At 45.6% G+C, this 16941-nt stretch overlaps 1 protein-coding gene across 6 annotated transcripts in view; it reads right to left on the bottom strand.

The window, feature by feature from the left end:
• Nucleotides 1-16941, bottom strand: part of WBP1L (WW domain binding protein 1 like) — a 49350-nt gene that overhangs the window by 6088 nt on the left and 26321 nt on the right. For 4 of the 6 annotated variants that reach the window (XM_085229214.1, XM_003208134.5, XM_085229213.1 and 1 more), the window contains one exon: nt 7584-7686. In XM_085229214.1, the coding sequence (XP_085085340.1) occupies nt 7584-7686 (103 nt within the window). Of the gene's footprint in view, nt 1-7583; nt 7687-14769; nt 15056-16941 lie in introns of all 6 variants that reach the window. The other 2 variants (XM_085229215.1, XM_085229216.1) reach the window with 2 other exon arrangements.

Here is a 16941-nt window from a genome sequence, read left to right as displayed (position 1 = left end):
AAAGTATTTCTTTAGAAATCTTCTCTACTCATTCCAAATCCCAAAATGCTTTGCAGACAAACTGGTGCACAAGCTCGGAATAGGGGTCAAAATCAGCTCAGCCATCCTCAAGAAGACATTCAGCAGCTCTGTAAACAGCGTACAGCAGCTCAGGCTAATAAATTAATGCTGGATCCTACTGAAACCGCAGGTGGCGTTTGTAAGTAAACAGATCGTAATTTACTGAGCTGCAATCTGGTCACGGTGCCAGGAACAACACCTCCATCCTTGTGCCAAGGGTCTCGATGAGCGCTCGCAACCACAAATGCACAAAAAGTAGTGTTTTTCATGGGAATTTCCAGAAAAAGAACCCACTAATGCCATGTTATTGCTTGGTTTCATTAACCACCAACACTTCCTGGAGCTTCTAGGAATTACTCAACTCCTGACTCAGCACACACCCAAGGACTTGCCTAGGTGATGGCAGTGGGTCAGCGTTGTGTGCCCCCAGATCTATTTGCTCCACCTGGCTTCTGGTTTCCTCTTTATGGGCTTTCCCTCACTTTGTCAGGCAGCGGCATGTCTGTGTCATAGGACTATAAGCCTTCCCAGCATGAAGGAAGCAGCAGGACGGGACACTGTAGGTACTGAGCTGCTCACCTGTTGCTTGAGCAGAGGAGCCAGAGCCAGGAGATGGAGCAGGTCTGGTTGCATGCCCAGAGCGGTGCTGGGAGTCCATAAAAGGCTCCATAACATGCCCTAGCCAAAAATTTGGGCACAGCTGCAATGCTGGCTGCAGAACAGAAAAACTGTAAAAGCCTAGCAAATATATAGTACAGTCATTTATTTGAAATAAAGCTACGTGTAAGTGCCAAGTGTAAATATTATGTCTAAAAGTATGGAGAGAACAGTGAATATGTCCAGGGCTGAGCTGTGCATTTGTACACCTGGTGACGTTTGGCTTCAAACTAGCAGCAGGGAGCAAACTGAGCAGAGCACTGGCCCGTGCACACAGCGGCTCATCTGGCAAGAGGGGAAGAAGGGAAATTTAAATTTCATCCAAAGACAACACTACGAGAACAGGAAATGGGGAGGCTGAGCACAGTAACGGTGCAAGCTAATACCTAGTTCGTGGCAAAGCAGGCACTGGCCCTGCCTTGTGCTGAAAATGGGTGACGTGCAAAGGCAACAGAAGTCTGGCAGGAAAGGGCTTCTAAAAGCTCAATAAAAATGGGCTTTTTGTTGTCTTCACTGTCTTCAAAAGCTTTGCCAGTGCTCTTCCACATGTACCTCCTGCCCATAAGGACACGAGTTGTGTTCAGCTATACTGCACTGAGCTATTGTGGCAGTCCCTGCCAAAGGAGAAACCGTTGGGAGGCACCAGGCATCCTGTGCCAGGTTTGTCAGAAAATGGTCTGATTTGAGAGAAAAGCTCTAGGGGGCATTTCCCACTAGGTCAGGATCATGGGGAGCAAAACTGGCTGCAGTCTGAGGGGCAGATGACAAGTAGAGAGAAAAAAATATCACTGGTGGATAACAGCAATGCATCAGTTTGGAGCTAAACATGCAGCAGCAGACTGTTGGATTTCAAGGCAATTTTAGGCTTGCTCTTGGTTTACGGAAGAGTTAGAAGTGGAAACGCTATGATCCCCAAAAGGCTGAGTACTGAGAAGTGCTGCTGTATCTTCTGTCAAATTCAGTGGTGATGCCAATGGGTTGATAATGATGCAAGCAAAGAGTGAATCAGACACAGCCAAGGAGCTGAGTTTTTTGCCAAGAGATTCCCCTGCCAGAGCATCAAAAGCTTTCATAGAAATACAACAGAAATACCAGCATCTTACTCAGCATCAGACAGGCTGAGAGAAAAGCTGCAAGCTCCCCATGAGCATCAAGCTCAGGAAATCAAAACAGGAACTGCAGAAAGACCGGAGAACAGAATTACTTCCTAGGAAAGCCACTGCTCACAAGCAGAGAAAACACTCAGGAAGGAGAAGGCTGTGATGCTTACAGCTTTCTTGGGAAAGGTGTCCCATCCGATGGGGATGTCCCATCTACTGGAGTGTCTCCATCCACTGGAGACACTTTCTACCAGCCATGAAAGAATATATCAAGCTTAGAGCTGTGAGAAAACTTTCCTAGGGACTAACCAGACCATAGTTTTGCCCAAACTTAGGAATAATAAAGAATAAACTATCTATCTCCTGAGTATGAAACAGAGCAATCCCTCCCTACAAAAAAGTGAAGAGCAGTGTCCATTCTGATGCTGAGAAGGTCAAGTACTGTGCTTGCTGCCTGGGATGCTGCCATCAGCAGTCCCATCGAGGGAAGCTCCTTTTATCCTGTGCAAAATGGAAAACATGTTTTCTGGAGCGTTCCAAGGGTAGGAACAGAGAAATCTGCCCTCAAGTTCATGGTAAACTTGGGCAAATGCCATTGTTCTATTGGCAGGAAGTCCCCTAAAAGAAAGCCAAAATATACTGCAAAGTGTTTTTGTGTCTGCCTGACAAGCATCTGGGTAATAGCTTTGGCTTCACAAGAGCTGGTTCTAAACAGAAGTGGGACAATTTCATTGACGGAAATGTGATCTCCTAACTAGTGGCCTCACAGCTGGCCATGGCTGGGAGGAAACTGTCTTTCCTAGGGCCAACGCTACTATCAAGACCAGGAGGCATTTAACTGGTACCACAGTTCAGCTGCACATGGGTTTTACAGTGTCCTTGGCGCAGAGACCACATCACCTCCTGCTTCTTCAGCCATGAGCCCCTCCAAGTTGGTGCTGCTGCTCCAGAACGTGATGGGGATCCAGGCCACAGGCCTATGGACGCTTTAGGAAAAAGAAGGCTGCCGAGCAATGCGGTCCTCTCCTGCCTGTCTCTTTCACACACCATGCTGCCTCCTCCAACTCTTCTTGTGCCAGCACAATGCTGTGTGCAACTGTGCTTTTAACTGGTTCTGGGGAACCAGAGCAGGCTGAAACCCATCTGCTCAATCAGTGAGCCACAAGGGAAAGACTGTGATTTTCAGTGACAGTTTTATGTTAGTGGAATGGTAGCCCCAGCCTGATAGCACTGCAAGAAAAAGTTACTGAAGTTACAACTCCAGCTCCTGCTTACTTGCCCCCAGATTGATAACTCCAACCAAAGACGATGGATATTAATGACAGCTGGTTTCTAACTTTCAGAGTAGCAGCCAGTATACACAGTACCTCCACTGCTATGAAAAAAGATGGAAAAAAGAAGTGTTTCAGAAAAATCTTTTGCTTATCTTGCACTTGAGGCAGTCAATCTGCAGACACTGCTGTTATGGCTGAAGCACCAGCTGAGGAATAACAAGCAGCCAGAAGTGAAGCACTTGAGAAAGGGAGGGCAAGGCGAGCCATGCAGGAGGCTGGGAGAAAGGTGGGAAACAGGGCAAACCCCTCCAGAAAAAGACTTGGTTAGACTCAAGGATAACACGGGGTTAGAAAGAAAACATGGGACTGATGTTATTTGACTGAGTGCTTTGGAGACTGCAGCAAAGTCTTTGGGAACAAATTCCTGTTATGAAGCTGACCTGGAACATGTACGTGTTACAGCAGTTGCTGTAGTTTCAGCAACTAAGCAGATCCTTGCCAACATTTTCTGGCAGCACACTTTTTGGGGAAAAGAGCTGTCTAGAGATTCCAAGGGGAAGCGTGCAGAGATGAGCAAAACACTCAAAATCAGCAAAAACATCAACTGTGCTGCCTGCAAACAGAACATTTTTTTCCCGTACAACCCTTCCACTAAGGCCCAAACAGTCAAGATGATTTTTTTTCCCTTCACTGGAAACAGAAGGGCCCAGTGTCACTGCTAACACAGCCAAAACGAAGCAGAATAAGGCACATGTGAATCCTCACTCAGCACCGCAGCTTGCTGTGAGGTACCTCAATGACGAAGGGGCTGCAGCTGCCTGTCTCCACGCTCCATGATCCCCCAAAGCACCACATACTGCTCTTCCAACTGCACTACGTAAAACACTTTTCCATAGTTTTGTTTGCTGTGTTCGATGCCTCAGGAGCCGTCTGATTTTGTGCTGCTCCTCAACAGGGTAAGGGAGACATGAGGATGGGTGTCAGGAGATCTGGATTAGGTTCTCAAACCACATTATAGGCATAAACTTCAGAAAATCTGGAACATTTGAGCCTTAATTCTTAACCTGCAAAACACAGTAACTGCAGTCCTCAATTACCTCCTTTCTTTCTAGCATGAAAAGTGCCATTTTGGAACATTTTGCATCAAAACACCCATTAGGCCTGGACAAAGGCCAGCAACAGAAAACTCTGGTAAATCACAAGCACATCATAAGGGACATGAACAAAAACTACTTGTAAGCAAAATCCAGTGGCTGTCCCAAGACCACAGCCTCCTCCTCCTTCAGTACTGTGACCTCTCCAGGGAGCCTGAAGAAATCGTTAGGCTAAAATGTGCAACCACCAGACACAAGGACAGCTTTCCCTAGGTGGGGATTCACAACTGTAAAGCCTCTTCTCTTTGTTTTGCTTTTTAAAACCCTGCAGCACCCTCCCCACACCATGTTACCCTCTTCCAAACTTCAGCTAGGAACTAATTGGACCTACATGTATTAGTCCTACATACATAAACCTGGATATAATCTTATTATTTGGCAACACAGAGCCATAATTTTTTTTTTTTTAATAAGAGATGGGTGAGGAATCTGAACTGAGCTGTTATCTAATTTTAAACACAGGCTGTCCACCTGCTTGGCATATCATGTTCTCCATTCCTCCGCTCCACCCCTTAACAAAATAATACCTTGATTTTGCATCCTATTCCACAGCCCTCAAGGACTGGTTTATAATTACCATAACCTTCCTTGCTGTCTAGAAACGTTGAGATCAGCCATTTTCAAAGACAAACTTCCCTCAAATTCTTAAACAGGGAAAAAATGACCCTTTTTATAGGAAATCTTCCAAGTGGCCGCAAGACGGGATCACATTTCAAAAGGCAGAGCCAACAAAGCCAGACGAGTTTTCTTTTCCATTTCAAATGCCACCCTCCTCTGTTTCTCCCCACTAAGCAGTAAAACATCCAGGACTTCACAGGATGAGCAAAAAGGCCTTTTCCAGGCACTGGTGGGCAGGGGAGCTTCTGAGCAAAGGAGAAACTTCTGAAAATGGTTACTTCAGTACACACACACACTGGCTAAAATCAAATTACAACACAAGTGTGAAGCTGTACCTATAAGGTGCTGCTGACTTAACTATTCATTAACCAAAATGTACTATTAATTTTAACAAAGCCAATCTATTTCCTCGCTGTTGCTTCCTACACCATCATTTCACAGCTGTTATTAAGACTATTTGCATATATTCTCGTTGCTGTTCACCTCAAAGGTCTTAAGAATGCCTCACTACGCGTAGAAACTGAAGATATTCCACAATTTCTGGAGCAAGAGAATGTTTCTGAAGCTGTGGTGGCAGGCTCTACCACACAAGTTTTCATTTAAAAGGATGTGCTCCTCCCTGCACGTCCACCCCCATCCCAGACACCTTTTCCTGACAAACATAAGGGCAAAGCAAGCCCTGAAAACATTAACCAGCTGCAAATCGATGCTGGGCACTTGCCCGGATTTGCAGAAAGCCTGAGAGAATAGGTCTCCTGTTTGCATTACTGCCCTTGTCTCAGAGCCATGTATGATGCTCTCCACAATGCAGAAGGAACGTGAAACTCGACACAGAAACCCATTTCCCCCAAGGAACCATTCATCAGTGTGTGCCATTAACGTGCTCATTCCATGATCTCAAAGCAGCTTGTGTGCTTGCCCTAGAAAGAGGCCTGAAATGTTCTGCTTCCTCCTAGCAAAAGCTGTTTTTATCTTCCAGAACCATTTATGACGCAGTCAGACACTGTCAAATCTAAAAGCCTGTGCCATGTTGAGAAAACAAAGACAGTTAAAGTAACATCCTTTCATTAAAATGGCAGGGGGCTGTTGTTCTGACTCTATTGTTTGCATGCAGTTCCATTAAGCCTCTTTCAAGGCGCACAGGGGAGAAACATGGCAACTCTGCGACAAGCATCAGCGTGCAGCTGTACTCCATGCTGTTGCTCAATTTAGATCCTGTTTGCCACAGAGCATCTAAGCCCTTGGATACGTGCCTCTTCCTCTACATTCCCACCCACACAAGTCCAAAGCAGGGTCTGACCTTCCCAACTCTGCTCTGTCCATGCATCCCCATTTGGTCCAGACAAATCCCAGCCGGCTGTCCCCAGGGTTACCCACCCCATCCCAAAACATTCCTGCAACTGCTTGGAGACTTCTGAACATAAAGCTGCTGTCAAAAGCCCAGAGAGCATTCAGCTGCTGCCATTTGTATTTACACAGCCAGGCACAACACCCTGATACCCAACATGTCTTCAACAAGTCCATTACAGTCCTGCTTAATTTACAGCCACTTCAGTAAAAGCATGTTTCTAGACTAAAGGATGAAGCATCAGCTATTCCCGTCCTTAGATTCAGGCTAAGTGACACTCCTTGTATGTATAATACATTTCCACAAACATAAACTACTGTGAAAGTGAAACTGTTGGCACCGCAGAGGAATTATGTACATAGTACAGTTACATAAAAGCCACAAGATATCACAGGATATAGTAGGAAGATAACACCAGTCTCTAACATGGGGGTACAATATTCAGAACTCCTTATTTCCAAATTTCTGGAGGACAAGTGCCTTCTTACAGCCCTGGTTCCTGGCAGTACTGCAGCAAGTCAAGGTCAGTGTTCAACTCTCCATTTTTTCTCCACTTTCCTCCTTGGGAAAGGAAGACAATGTCAGCCCAGGCACAACTCAAAGGCTGCCTCGAAACTTCATCATTTTTTACTTTCCTATCCCTTCAGCTTCTTTATCAGCCTTGCTGGCCTGCTTTGACCTGCCTCCTGCTCTCTACACACTTAGCACGAAGTTCACATAACCATGAGCAAGAAATGAGTAGTTTTAAAGCTCAGATTTTGCAGAAATGCCCAGGAAATAAGTGAGCCTGCAATGGGCAATGCATGCTCCTCACAGCAGACCACATTCAGCTACTGCCAGCTCACAAAATTTGCCCCAGGCCCACTCTGCCCATGGAGCTGCGCTCCCAACACTGTTTCCTTGGAGAATAGAGGTCCTGGCCCCTCTCCTTGAGAGGACAACTTTAACAAGATAAATCAGATATAAACTGCCATTCTTGAAAAAATTCTGAAACAGTAAGAAGAAAGATACTGAATTAATTCTGTGCGTGTCAAACTTAAGAGTTGTGCATATGAACATCTTCCCTTAAGTATGATTTCCTCAGCCACATACAATGCCATTGTCCAGACCAGTATTGCCCAAACCAGTAAGAAGACCAAACAACAAATTTCCAGTCAAGAACATGTGAAGACAGCCCCATTATTCCCAAAAAGAAGGCAATGCTCATTGCAGTAGCCCTATTTCCCTTGCTTTACTGAGTTTGCACTGCAGCTAAATGCAATGGCAATGCAAAATAAGAGCTGAATACAATATTCCCAAGACACAAGCCAGACCTGCAGTATGACAGCCATGCAGATTAGGAAGGGAAGCCATACAAAACAGAAGGACTTACACCAGAGTTCATAGTAGTAGTTGCAACACTGGGACTGTCCACAACAGTGGCCCGTTTCACATATGTAACTTTGATTGTTGACACCCATGCAGGTTTCCTTGTCCTAAAATTAAACAGACACACTTTTAAGATGTTTTGTCAGTATTTCTCAAATGTAATTTATTTTACCCAGCAATCTGCAAGCATTTTAAGAGTCACAAGTTATGGTCTTGGGAAATTTTAAAATACACAAAGATTAAAACATTTCAAGGGACCATCAAAGAATACGTCCCACAAATGACAGTTTTGAAGAAAACCCATTATATCTCTTAAATAACTCCTGAGTTACACTGCTTAAGCATCTAGACAATGCTGTTTTCTTATCAGTCTTTTCCTTTTAACAGTTATCATGCTTTGGGCACAGGGCATTCTTTTGAAGATGAAACATCATTTATGTTCTGTTTTAAACAGTATCACTGCGTTCTGGGGCTGAATGCTGAGTGGAGGAAACACATCATAAACAGAACGTTATAATCTGAGAAAAGACTGCTTGGATTCATTTAGATCTGAATGGTAATTACATTATGTTCCTGCAAGATTCCAATCTAAAATGAATCCCTCATAATTAGCCATATGCTTTATGTAAGATCAGCATTCCTGTAAAACTTCTTCCTGGAATAGTGAAATAGTCCAGGAGCAGAGCCAAATCAGCTGCACTGTGTCACCCAGCAGGTCCTCAGGACACTTAAGATGGAAAAGGAGTTTGCTGTGAAGTCTCAGTCCACCCCTGCGAGTCCCAGTTTTCCTACTAGTCTGAAAACACGGGTGGGAAAAAGTACAGAACACAAGAAAACAGAAGTGCTTTACAGTTGTGGTGTGTACATCTCTAACAGGTGGTGGGGCAACCTGGAAGTTAGGAAACAAAACATCTCTCTTTGAAAACAAACCTTATTAAAACACACTGATGTTGCAATCACATCTGCTTTGCAGGTAACTAAAGCAAACTTTTCATACTCTGTCTTAAAATGTCGTACACCGAAAGTAGAAACTTTCTCATACAGAGTAAGGAGCAGCTTTCCATCTCTAATCACAGTGGCCTACAGCAACTCTTAGCAGGCACTGCTGAGCTAACATAGCATTTTCCATTTCAGGCACATTATTCATTCCAAAAATTGTAATTTTAGTCAGGAAAAAAGAAAAAAAAGAACGTCTAGTCTCCTATCTTTTTGTTAATTTATTTACATTTTTCTTCACTTTTGCTGGCTTTGCAGAGTTAGTGTAACAGATGAACGTGATAGATTTTGGCACTCACATCAGCCAAATTGAGAAATTAAGTTCCTATTGCAAAATTGCAATCCTACTGATAGTGCACGAGCCAGAAAGTCACCACCTCAGCTGGCTGCCCTGCGTTGAGACCAGCAGGTGGCTGGGAGCTCTTCTTGGAGCCAGAGTCAGTTCCACGTGTCAAACCCAGAACATGTTTCCAAATTGTTTCACAGAATCCAGGAATAATTTAGTTTGGAAAGAATCCCAGCAGGTCATGTGGTCCAAGCCCCTGCTCAGAGCACAGCTACCTCCAACGTCAGGTTACACACCTTGGCACGGGAAAGAGATGAAGGGGAAAGGCACCAAATCTTTGGAAAAAGATACTAGATAGAAATTCCAGTGTTGGGAGAGCACTGGGTTAGAGTTACAGATACCTCATATGCACCAAGTGTTTCAGCCACTTTTCCTCTCCCTTCTCCGGTCAAGAATAATTTCTACAAAAAGAAGAGCCCCTGTACATTTTTATCCACTATTTCACAAGCCAAGGAGGCAGCACCATGTCTTGTCAGGAATCCTCTACCTACTGCCAAGCATATTGATTAGACTTCATTTTCTAATTAAATCTCATCCTGCACTTTTCTTATTATCACTGCTGATTACTTTTTACTTCCTTTTCCCATTTGTTCTTTTTGTCAGAAGCAGCCAAAGGGTTACTACTTAAGACACATCAGTAACAGAGTTATCTACAGTCTAAGTGTCACCTGGAAACAAGACAAGGGCTTGCGCTTCCTCTTTCTCACCAACAGCCACAGACAAAGCATAGGCTTGAAACTGTAATATTACAGATAACACACATATGGGAAGGGAAAAAATCTTATAAAAGCAAAATTGGAACACTCACACTTTATTGGCTTTCCGTCATTTCTAGCTGCCATCTAGCACCACTTTTAATGATCATTTTACATCATTCTTAGCAGCATGGAGTTTACACTGAAGTACTACAAAGATTTATTTATTTACTTATTTTTAAGATAGCCTTACAAAAAACAACCGAGGGGGAAGTTTTCTTCCCTAAAGCACTTTCTCAGCCAGCAGCCAGTGGCTATCGCATTCCAATGCAGTCTTCCCTGCAGAAGGACTGTCTGTCTTCTGGTTGCCCATGCAGGCACACCCCTCCTGCCAGCCCTTGCTGAGCTAGCTGCAGACGCCTCCGGACAGGATTACTAAGCAGTGTCTACATGAGGTTGTTCTCAGTGTGCTCAGCCCTAACACAGCACAGTATTCCTGTTTCACAACTAAGAGGCCTGAACATGCCATCCCTTATCTCCCTCCTGCAAAGCCTTGGAGAATTCCAGCTAATTTCAAGGAGCTGGCTTTGTCCTGTAAAGCAGCACATACTGGGAGCTGCCTCTGCATCGTTGCCTCCCTGGCATTATCCTAAGAGCTGACACCGGTATCTGGGAAACTGCAGTCACAGAATCCCTGATGCACACTCAAAGACAAGAGCTTTCCAGATGACATTGCAGCCCTGAAGCCTGTTTCATTCCCCCACCCAGGCTAACAGCAGCCACTTGTTAAATCCTAATTCTTAAGGAACTCATTGAGTTGGGAAGACTTCATTTTGGCACACTTGGAGAGCGTTCATATTCTAGATCTGGTGTTTTGGATTAGTTTTCCTTTGTCACACACAAACTTTGTAAAGCAGCTGTGTTTCCATACAAACACAAGATGATGATTTTTTAACTTATTTTTTGTTATTGTCGATACATTGGCATTTGTGATAAACTCACATCAACACTGCCAACTCTGCCGGGAGCACACTTTTGCTGTCAAGTGCTTTTACAAATAATCCTTAAAACATCCAGAAGCAGCAGGTATAAGAGGACTCGAGACAGAAGCACATGACAGGCTTGAAGCTACAGTAAACACTAACATCAGAGTCAGAGAAAAGTGCCAGCAACTTTCTCCACCTTCCAGCTCCATACTGGACCTTTGCTGGAGGTCTACGTGACAAATTAAAGGTCAAAACGTGGGGCACAATCAAGACAGGAGGCATTCATGGAGGTCTGCAGGTTGCCCACATTGCCCCTCACTGTAACCAAGGAGGTACAGACTTTGTTCTCTGTAGTGGTTTTCCAAACTAAATGGTTGGGTTTAATGTCTGTAATTATTACGATTTACTGCATCTGAAGCCAATATAGGGAACGAAGAAATGACTGGCAGTGCAGTATTACTGCACTCAAAGAATCAAGGAACTTCCAAACACACATTTCTACTTTGAAAAAACAGCACCTAGCCTGGTAACACTGTTGCTATGTCAAAAAGGAAAAAGATGAGCAATTCCAGACTGGTGTGGCTATTTTCCAAGCTGAAAATTAATATGTGCAACAGCAGCAATAAACACCACAGCCCACGCTCAGAAGTGCACAGTTGGCATGAACCGCCCACAAAAGATGACTCCTCAGCTGGCACTGACCAGGTAACTCTAACCAGGAGTGCCTGATACTGCTGAGATCTAATAACCGATGTAGCTTTTTGCTCTGTCTCTCCTTTCCACAGAAATCCAGCCTCCATTACCTTAAATATGAGCACCTTGCATGCACATGGCCTCTGTGTCATTTGCCCTGCCAGGGTACATCAATCCATCCCGGTGACATCCGGAGAGCCATGAGAACACTTGGACTTGCGTCTCCTGGCAGCAGGCTCCATGCCATTCCTCTCTTTGATAGGGTAGCCAGGTTTTAGGCCTATGCTAATACTTTCTCCTCTCCAAGCTTCAGGATTTGTCACGCATACAGCAATTAGTGGCTGGACTGTAAGAGATGAGGATTAATAACGACATGCCAGGGGTAAAGAACAGAGTGCCATAGGAAAAAGAGCTGCTGCAGGCTGATGGGGCCTGCCAAGATGGCACCCGTCCCAGGGCACGGTGCTGCTGGCATCAGTGGGCCTCGGGCACAAGCCCTGACCATGCCAGGCCTCCTGGTCGCATGGCTCTCATGGGACTGCAGCAGTAAGCATCTACTAAAAAAGCCTTGACCCAGATATTTCCCTAATCTCGCTGCTCACAGACCCTTGCCTTCCAGTACTCAGCCACTGCCAGGACAGCCATGAAAGATGGAATTCAAACAAGTGGTGCTACCTGCAGGAAAGTGCACAAATGCCAGGTATTTAGAGTGATTTGCAAGCAGCGTTAGAACCATATATACTCCTAAGCACCCAGAGTGACAAAAGTGACTTCTGGTATCTTAGCACACTGTCACCAGCGTTTGTTTGGCAAACACAAAATGAGCTGCTGAAAATACTGGGCTGGGCCAACACTAGCTGCAACCAACTGAACACAGCACCAAAGTTTGGTGAAGATGAAAGCAGTGTTGACTGCCGTGATGTGCAGGAGTCACAGGTATCGGCCCCTGGCAGAACGACAGCAGGCAGATCCTTGTAAGCCCGCCTTATAATGGACAGCTTAGGCTGAAAATAAATGAAGTCCAGACATTGCTTCATAAAGCACCCTACACACATGCCCATACTCACCCACACAGCATGCAGCACCTCTGCGGTTTCATCAACCTTTACCTACAGAACAAATCGGTCTGTAGCACTCATTCATTGCAGAGAAACACTCCAATCACCTAAAGGAGCACTGCCCTCCCACATACGACAACACACCGGTATACTTTGAGAAGGGCTGCTTTCATTTTTGTTTATGGCAAGTTTCACTTTCAGGCTGCAGGAGCTGCCATATCCACACCTCACGTGAAAGTGTTTATGTCCCAGCAGAAGTTTCCCAGCTGCAGCCGGCATCACGCAGTAACACCAGTTCCAGGAAATGACAGCTCTGAGATTGTTGTATTTGGGTGTTTCACGTCACCAAACAGCTGACTACACCAAAACCTTCAAGCGGTCAAAATTAAAAAATTGGAAAAGTTTGGCATCCAATACTTTAACCTTCCGTTCCTTTGTTATTTCTGCAATGGAGCAGAAGGATGCAGTCAAGCTTCCACTTCCAACCCTAAGAGGAAATGTGCTTAAAAATGATCACTGAGCTCCTGCACCACCACGCTTCCTGGGGCGGGAGCTTTAAACAGACACCCACTTTGTGCTGACGTCAAAGGCATTTAAACATCACCCCCGCTGAAAAAAAAAACAAACCCAAACCAAAACACTGCTTCCACCACGCATCAGGCAGCCCACCTGCTGCAATGCCACGGGTCCGAGGGAAGAGGGATGCCCTAGAGCAGGAGCACAGCAGAGCCCTCCATGACACCCCAGGGTTTACAGTCCAAGTGCAAACAGCACAGACAATAGAGGCGGATGCGTGACGAGATGTTCCTGAATTCCTCCCACACTTTTAATTAAACAGCACTGTTCGCTACCAACTCTTTTGTTCCCCACTTTAGAAGTGGGAAATTTCTTATTGCTATCTGCATGAAGGACGTGGCCCCAAATACTTTTTTTCCCTCGTCTAAAACTGAAGTTCAAGCAGTTCATTTCCACTGGATCTCTCATCGGTGGATAAAAATAGTCGAGAGATTTGCTCAACTGCTCTTGAGGCAACACCTTCTTCTGCTTCCTGTAAATGCCTCTGTATCTATGCAGAAAAGTTGCAAGCAGACAGAAAAGCGCCATCCAGCACTCCGAGATAAACAGCTGTGAGCAGTGCAAGCAAACCAGGCAGCAAAGCACCTCACTGCTGGCTTTGCACTTTAAGCAGCACCTCAATCGTGCCAAATATCCTCCCAAAATGAAAAGGTTCATTTAAAAAAAGGAACTTGAGAGAAAAACATGCCTGTGGAGCTGAAGCAATCTCAGTGTTTAAGCCAGCTGTGCTGGCTGCAACTTGAGTTACCCAAAGTTGTTTAGGTTTTTGTGTCTCCTCTCCCTCCTCCGTTCAGTTCCCAGGTTTTTAGGGAAAGCCCCTCTGTCCTGAGTGTTGACAAGTGAAATGTTGTTAGAGCTATTGCATCCAGCAACAGAAGGTCATTGTGCTAGAGGTAGTTTCTTATGTAAAACTGTTTTCAGATCAGCAGGCTGGGAGGGAGGGAGGGGGGGAGCTGCATTTCACCAAAAACTGAACTGATAAGGAAAATGAGACAGCACTGTTTGCTCAGCAGTGTGTTAAGTCATATTGACTTCTTAACAACAGCAAGTTGGGATTTCAACCACGCTGCAGTCAGATCCTGAAATTTTAAAGCCCCCTTAGAAACTGCAGGCAGCACGCTGGTATCATGCAGTATCTATTTACTGTGGATTACAGAACCCAGCAGCACTGGAGAGAGTTTACAGTTAAGATTCCCCTCCAGACGTGCCTCCCAGACCAAAAAAAGGGTTTGCTCTCCCTCAGCCCAAGAACAAATAGTTGGCACTCTCCTCCGGCAGGGAGCAGCTGGCCAGTTGCTACCGTTTCTCACTCCCCTCCATGCCCAGCTACGACATTACCCAAGCTCCTTGTTCACGTTGAAAAATTAAAAAGCCACCAAACTGGGTAGCAAAAAGTTGCCATTTTCTGTTTGGTGACCTTTGTCAGAGAAGAGAGAGAGAGAATATACATGTGCCTAACTTGCTTTTCTTTTAAACGCAGTTTAGCACTCAAAATACTGCTCGTGCAAGAAAGTTTGGCACAAGTTTTCAGGCACTGTATACACACTCTAATACTAAGGACTGCGGAAAGTATCCATAAAAACCAACCAGGCACAAAGAGCTGTGGCCCTACACACCACCACCAGAACAGGGGTTTCTTCCCCCAAACAACAGCTTTGGTCCTTCCTCACTAAGCAAAAAGCAGCCGTGCTCCACGGTTAAGTGCTACGGGTGGGGAAGTGCCTCCTGTAGGGCTCTGGGAACTGAAAATCATTTCCTAATGCAGGAAGGGGAAATAAAATAAAATTAAAGCAAGTTACAGCCTCGAGCAAGCAGCGCCCACCGCACCGAGCCCGGTTACCTGTCTGAGACCCAAGAGGAAAGGCATTCTGCAGGCTCATCCTCTGCACCCGCGCATGGGAACGCAGGAATTTAAAGCCCCGCAGCAAGCATTTCCTCCTCAGCTGTGGGCAGCCCGCGCCTCCGATCCTATTTAAACCAGGGCTTCCTCGGCCGGGAATGCAAAGTAAACAGGGTCCTGGGGCACGGCGCGCACTCGCTGGCTCCCCCTCCTCCTCCTCCCACTCCCCGTGACATATCTCAGACGCAGCCCAGCCGGGGTGGAAATGACATCAGGTCGGGCACTTCTGAAAAAAACAGCAAAGAGAAAAAAGGCTGAACCTTGAGGCAGTGCCGGTGAAGACGCAGAGGAGCTGCACTGCCGGTGCGGGACGCTGGCAGCAGGCCGGGCTCTACGAGCTGGATGCCGACAGGTCCTCGCTGGGAACTAAAGCTCGCTAAGCAAAAGAGCTTTTTCCTCCACAACAGGTTAAACGCCTGAATTTGCTCACTGTTCGGCGAGCAGCAGGTTCCATCCAAGCATCTCCAGATGGTCCCATACTGTGTCCTCACTGCTTCTGAGCACCTCTCAGGTCTCCACCCAGCCTTGGCCCCATAGAGCCGTGGGCAGTGATCCCCCACTGCCACTGGTATCGGGTGCCCTGGGACAGGTGACAGCAGCCACTTTAATCCCTCTCTCCAGGGAGAACACGACCAGCCCCAACCCACCAACGGTTTCTAATTCTAAGAGAGCTCACTTCACGCTGCTGTGCCAAGGGGCAATTAAGCCTCATAAACAAATTCATCATCTGGTGCGCAGGATGGCATTTCTTGTTTATCCTCTCTCCCCAGCAAGGAGTACAGCAAGTTCCACACTGAGGTAGGAGATGACACTGCAGAAGGTAATCTAAATTTAACTTCCTTTTCCTACCTACACTCAGCAGCCTCTATTTTTTGGGTGTCTCTTCAATGAGCAGCTGTCCTTGTCCATCCCGTGGGGGGCCAGCACCCCTCCAAGCACCACAGGGGACGTTCAGCAGAAAGGAAACTCCCTTTGATTTTGGCTTCTCCAACTTCTGGAACCAGGCAGTTTGCAGCAGTGCCAGAAGCAATACCCGCTGTCCTCAAGCCAGAAGTCCTCCCTGAGCACTGCCACCACCTCCCAGCCCCAAGCGAGAACCCCGTGCTGGGTGTATCCATACAATAAGGCTGTGAGGATGTCATAAATATTATCTATTTTTCACTAGCTCTAAGCCACCGTAGGACTTGCTGTCTACAGTAAGCCTATCTCTGTTTTTCCTAATAGGCATATCAGCAATTTCCTAAAGGATACAAAACATCAGCATGAACCACCATCAAGTTAGGCAATGGGATTTCCAGCTTTCTGGATTAAACTTTCAACCTTTGCTTTTCCAATTCTGAGGACAAACACCAATGATATAAAAGGGCAGCTTTCTGTTTTAGTAATCCCTTCTGCGGTCTCATGTTGTCCTTTGAAATACCCAATTTGGCTGCTGCTATAGGGCCATGGGCAGATCTCAGGGCTGAGCCAATGCAGCCACTTCCGAATCCCTCTGTCAGAGGTAATCCAGCTTTAACAACCTGCTCTTCTCCAGCATTATTCAAAAGGCAAACTTTCATTCCAGAACTAAGACAAGTCATGAAGGCCTTAGTGGAAAAGCAGTAACATCCTTCCCAGCCCCTGCAGTTGGGCAGGTTAGCTCATACCCTTTTGATCCCTGATCAACACACTGTCTTTCAAAAAACATAGGTTCTCCTTACCGCTGCAATTGCTTTGGGTATTCCAAGTGGTATCATTTTATCCTCTTTTATTTTATTGTTCTTAAACCCAAAGCCCTAACCCAATGATTTGTCTAGTAGCCATGAGCTTCACAGGCAGCAGTTATGAACAAACAGATCCTTTTGTCTGTAGTGAATTCACCACCTTCTAATTTGACTTTCATAATATTACCAGGTGGGAACAGAAGTCCCCATCTATCTTCTCACCCATTCATTAGTCTGTACTTGTTAGCTAACTTCTTGTGAAAGATATCAATCTTCCTACTCCTCTTAATGCAAAATCCTCTCCCAAAGCCTTCATCTGCTCATCATCTGTTCCAAGACCCTTCCAATTTTCTACTGCCCTCTGCTTGTGAGCGCGCAGAGCTGAAATAATTATTATTTTAATGAAAGC

This window comes from Meleagris gallopavo, chromosome 8 (assembly GCF_905368555.1).
Source record: "Meleagris gallopavo chromosome 8, MGAL_WU_HG_1.1, whole genome shotgun sequence".
NCBI lineage: Eukaryota > Metazoa > Chordata > Aves > Galliformes > Phasianidae > Meleagris > Meleagris gallopavo.
This window is presented reverse-complemented; position numbering and strand designations above follow the sequence as displayed.